The sequence below is a fragment of the Miscanthus floridulus genome, chromosome 10 (genome assembly GCF_019320115.1).
Source record: "Miscanthus floridulus cultivar M001 chromosome 10, ASM1932011v1, whole genome shotgun sequence".
In the NCBI taxonomy this organism is placed as follows: domain Eukaryota; kingdom Viridiplantae; phylum Streptophyta; class Magnoliopsida; order Poales; family Poaceae; genus Miscanthus; species Miscanthus floridulus.
Genome location: NC_089589.1, coordinates 107,698,184 through 107,703,312, shown reverse-complemented (window position 1 = coordinate 107,703,312; position 5,129 = coordinate 107,698,184). Strand labels below are relative to the sequence as shown.

The following is a 5,129-nucleotide window of genomic DNA, read 5'->3' as shown; positions in this document are numbered from 1 at the left end:
AAAACACCAAATCTCACAGCCATACCCGCGAAGGGTCCGAATTACCCCCTGGGTGATTCTATCCGAATCACCCGGGGGCTACACCCGACGGGTGCGCTCGTGCGCACCCTCTGTCGAATCAAAATACCCCTGAGCGATTCTACCCGAATCACCCGGAGGCTCTAGGGTTACACCCGTCGGGTGCACTCGCGCACACCCTCTGGTAAGTCAAATCACCCCCCGGGCGATTCTATCTGAATCACCCGAGGGCTTGGGGGCTACTGTCAGGGACCGAATACTAGGGTACCCAAAGAGGTGGAGCTAATAACCATCAAACGTTGATGCTTCCGAACAGGCAAGAACGCAACTACATTTCTTGTCCATACGACCAAAGGTTGGCTGTGCCTCGCCCGGTCCCAAAGGGTTGGCTCCGCCTCGCTCGACCCCCGAGGACTGGACTCCGCCTCGCCCGACGTCTGGGGGCAAACTCCGCCTCGTCCGACGGCTAAAGGCTGGCTCCACCTTGCCCGACGTCTGAAGGGCTGGCTCCGCCTCGCCCAATGTCTCAGGGCAGGCCCCGCCTCGCCCGACGTCTGAGGGAAGGCTCCGCCTCGCTCGACGTCTGGGGGCAGGCTCCGCCTCGCCCGACATCCGAAGGCTGGCTCCGCCTCGCCCGATGTCTGAGGGCTGGCTCCGCCTCGCCCAACGTCTGCACCCTGCGCCTTCATAATGACGAGCACAGTGTAAGACAGGACACTTAAGTCAACCGCAGTACCGAGGACTATACCCTGCACGCCTGCGGGAAAGTACCGTCAGGATATGACGGGACGGGCACTTTAAGCCCTTCCAGGCATGACAGACCCCAAACAGTGTTGTAGCGCGTCGACTTTTGTCTTACTGTGTTGTGGGCGCCACCATCAGCCCTCGGACGCGGATCCTGACACAAGCATGCGACAACCACTATGATCTAGGAAGGAACTCACCTCATCTACTGTAACGGACGTATGGTCACTTCCTCGTCTGCTCCCCGTAGGGTCGCGGCTCGGCACCCTGGTGCGCCATGTCGCCCGCCGGGGCAGGATGGGACGTGACCACTTGCTGAACGAAGTCAGAGCTTGGCCCTATCAAGATCAGCGAACGTGCTATCCCTGGCACCGTCTACCATGTCAGCGGGGTTGGCTCAGAGGAAAAGGAAGAACCGGCACCTTCGAAGGACCTTCTTGGCTTCTAGTTTCCTTCTTTCTCCCATCTGTAACCCCTGCTCCCCCTTGATCTATAAAAGGGAAGGCAGGGCACCCCACTAAGGGGACGGATCAATCCTACACACGACGCATCACATAACACACAGCTGAGAAGCAACTAAGCTCTCAGCACCCTTTCGACCTTTCCATCAGAGACTTGAGACCTGTCCCTCTCTTGATTATTTGTACCCCCTACTACAAACCTTTCAGTGCTAGTAATATGAGCAGCAGCAGACTGGACGTAGGGATATTCCGTCCGAACCAGTATAAACCTTATGTCTTTTAGCACACCATCCAGGCCTAACGCACAACAAATACAAATTTACTAGTTGATGTTTACTCAAAACACCGACACTTAAGTATTTCACCACATGAGTGAGACTGCAGAACACTGTAAACACATTGTGAACATGAAAATGAAAATTATATTATTTGTTGTCATTCATGGATAGATGACTGCAAAATAGTTCAGAACACAAACCACTCTATAGTGGTACAATAGATGTAGCAACCTGAACAAACAGCAAGGAAGCCTACAAAACATCAAGTGGGGACAAGGTACACTGAATCATCATAATTCTCTATCCTAATAAACATGGTGATGATCGCTAAAATAATCACAATCATGCTCAGAACAAAAGTGAATTTTGTTCTGTACTTCCTCGTCTTCACTATGCTGCTTGTAATACAGACATCATCCTCTTTAAGTTCAATTTCAGGGGAAGCCTTGCTCGATGTGTTCTCAGCCTCGGTAGTGGAAAGTCCTGATTCATCGGCATTGGATAGAGTCTCAGTCCTATCATTGCTGTTCTGCATATCAATGGTTTCATTCTCATCCTTCATCTCATCAGCTTTGCTGTCTGAATGCAGAGATTGCATCTGTTCAGATGAGATCACTAGTTCCTCATGTTCCTGATCTGGTGATGATAAGCCACTGAGCTTTGCAGTGGATTGCCCCACAATGCTAGCAGAGTCAGAGTCGTATGAGCTTTGAAGCAATCGGAGAAGCTTCCTTGGTGTTGAGTATATCTTCACGTTATCAATGCTGATCGGGCTGTCTGAAGCCTAAGGGGGGAAATAGAACAGTAAAGTTAATTACTGGCTCAACTGAGGAACTGTACAACGCAACTCCTGAAGCACACATTGCACAAAAAGAACATAAAGCAAATCTTGGAAGATTTATTAAAACAGTTGAGATATGTAAACATATTTACCCTGGGACTGGGAGTCTTATCTCTTGATATGGAGCCATTTGGGCTTCGTGACACAAATCCTGCAAATGTGTTAGTGCACTCAAAGTTAGCATCAGTCACCTCACTGTCACAGACCTCGCCCAAGTCATCTTCATAGGAATTGCTGTTTGAGCAAAGCTGAATGAACAAGCCATCCTTCAGAGAAACATCGACGCCATCATTGTTCCACAACCTCCGGTTCGTGCGCCGACTCTGATCGAAGTTGCATGAGGACTGCCCGACTGAGACCGGCGACTCGGTGGGTGTGCTGCCATTCATGATAGACGAATCCACAACCTGGGATTCCGGGGACCTGAACTGGGCTGGAGAAGCAGCGACGGTGGAGCCTGCAGGGCTGCCCTTGGCACTCCAGAGGCTCCTGCACGGGCTCTTCTCCCTTCTCTTGTGAAAATTGGAGCCAACCATTGGGCTTGTGCCAACCTCATGTCTTGATCCCTTCTGCGAGGCGATGCTCTTCGCGCTCTGTGATGCCTCAAATGCAGCACCTCGCACGAACGGCATGCGGTCATTCTGGCACTTCTCCATCACAGCAATCACCCTGCCAAGCTCTGAAGACAAGCACCTGGGGTCAACAAACTTCATGAAGAAGTTGATCATCTGGATCGCCGAGAGGCGCTTCTGCGAGCTGCTCTCTGCCGTGTCCCCATCAAGGATCTGCAGCCCCGACCGCACAATGGACCTCGCGTACGCCTCCGCAATCAGGCCATTGTGCTTCACCAGCGCCATGGCGAGGCCCATGTGCGCGTTCGAGCGCGTTGCCCGGTCGTGCATCGCCCCGGCCACCTTGAGGCAGACCTCGTTCACCATCTCCCCGGACGCGAACCTCCAGTTGGTGGACTCGACGAGCGCCTTCAGGCACAGCGCCGCGCCGGACGCGGCGCCGCCGTCCTGCTGGGTCGTTCCCATGAGTGCGCCGCAGAGCGGCCTGCAGAGGGACGCGATGATGACGGCCTTCTCGTCGTCGGGCGTGGACGACGGGTCGATGCCGTACCGCGCGATGGCGGGCACCACCTTGGAGCAGGCCTGGTGGAGCGGGAAGGATCCCCCGCTGGAGGAGAGCGTGCGCATGATGGTGGCCATGATGTTGCCGATCTGCGGCACGATGTTGCGCCCGTGCACCCGCGCCAGCACCTCGTAGAGCGAGATGGTGAACTCACCGGTCGGTATGCCGGCGCCTGCGGCGCCGCCCGCGGCCGTGGTGGTGTCGGAGACCTCGGCGAGGAAGTGCGGGATGGACTTGGAGTCCAGGTGCCTGGCGTAAGACTTGAGCGCCTTCATGGCAGCGCGGCGGCTATCGGCGTCCTTGTCCAGGTTGTCCAGCTCCTGCCGCAGCAGCGGGCTCAGGCCCATCGGCGGCCGGCGTGCAAGAAACGAAGCTCTGTATGCAGAACAAACGAAACAAACAATTCAGACTCATAAAAAGGGCGCGTTTTTTAGGCGTCTCGGGACAGAATCAAGCGCAAGAAGCACGGAATCGGTGGCCGCGTCCATCGAATCTCGACAGGAGTCAGATTTTAGCTGCCTATCTCGCCCAAAATTACTAATTTCCATTCATAGTTATAGCGCAGGGGAGAGTTAAAAGAGGAAATGGACGAACATTAACCGACCAAACCAAAGCAATCCAATCAAGAGACCCGCCGGACCAGCACTAAACCAACCGCGCAAGAAGAAGCGCGTGATGTTCCAAGAACTGGAGAGACTGATGAATCAACAAGACTGGCAAAGAAGTTTGGGCGTCGCATTGAACTCACCTGGATTCAAGAACTGGACTGCAAAGCTTCCTTCGTCTCTCCCTCTCCCGCTCTCTCTCTCTCTCTCTCTCTCTCTCGCTCTCTCTCTCGCTCTCTCTCTCTCTCTCTCTCTCTCTCTCTCCACACACACGGCTCGAATTCAAATCACCAGGCGGCAGTAGGAGGAGAAGGGGGGCGGAGCGATTGAAATCAACCAGCACCAGCAGCTCAGATCCGCCGCGAGGGGGTTAAAACGGGCAGTAGGGGCCCCTCTCGGCGTTTTCGAACCGATGGGAGCAAGCCCAACCCGGCATACTTTTCTCACTCGCGTTCGGCCAGCCACACGGAGGAGACGAGTCCAGGAGGCCCACCTGCAGTGACAGGCGCGGGCGCGGGTGCGCGTGCGTGAGAGCGCGGGCGCGTTTCCAGGTGAGGGGCCGCGGAGGCGGAGCGGCCGCGGAGTTTGAATTTGGGGTTGCGAGAATGACCGTTCTGCCCTTGGGACCTTTGACCGTTCGTGTTTCTGCCACGGTCACCCACGCCCCGTGCTGGTGGTGGGGTGTGAACTTGGCGACAGTGTTCGTGGGCTGGGCTCGTGGCTCGGTTTGTGGCGCGTTTGAATCCATGCACCAATGGGCCAAATGGCCAGCGGGTGGCAATCGCCTGGGCTTCACCCTCGGCCTGCACGACACGAGAGGTTCGATTAATAGTGGCCCAATCTCAGTGCGCTAACCATCTCCAAACCTCGCAGCAACTCAAAGAGACATTGTATCCTACTCGCTATCAGTATTTTTTTTTAAAGGCTCCAAGAGACTCGGTAACAGCGTTTGTAAAATAATAAAGAGCTGGCTATCTCATTTTTTCCTATCAGCAATTAAGCCAGCGGGCTTAGCTGGCCATCCGTAGCGTTCAGCCATTTCTCACGC

General features: G+C 54.8%; 1 protein-coding gene across 1 annotated transcript; it reads right to left on the bottom strand.

Annotated features, from left to right (window-relative positions):
• Positions 1 to 1,651: 1,651 nt before the first annotated feature.
• LOC136485269 (protein SINE1-like) lies at positions 1,652 to 4,407 on the bottom strand. The gene is made up of 3 exons (XM_066482186.1): positions 4,225 to 4,407; positions 2,435 to 3,851; positions 1,652 to 2,285 (listed from the first exon to the last, which is right to left on the bottom strand). Exons 2-3 carry the CDS (start codon positions 3,821 to 3,823, stop codon positions 1,764 to 1,766), a joined length of 1,911 nt encoding a protein of 636 aa, XP_066338283.1. The 5' UTR covers positions 3,824 to 3,851; positions 4,225 to 4,407; the 3' UTR covers positions 1,652 to 1,763.
• Between the last annotated feature and the right edge of the window lie 722 nt (positions 4,408 to 5,129).

What these genes read in the sequence shown, in the direction of transcription:
- LOC136485269 (XM_066482186.1), bottom strand. Translation starts at nt 3,823, where the DNA reads ATGGGCCTGAGCCCGCTGCTGCGGCAGGAGCTGGACAACCTGGACAAG. An exon ending in ATAAGACTCCCAGTCCCAGG is followed by an intron (nt 2,286 to 2,434) that starts GTAAATATGTTT and finishes TTCCCCCCTTAG; the next exon opens with GCTTCAGACAGCCCGATCAG.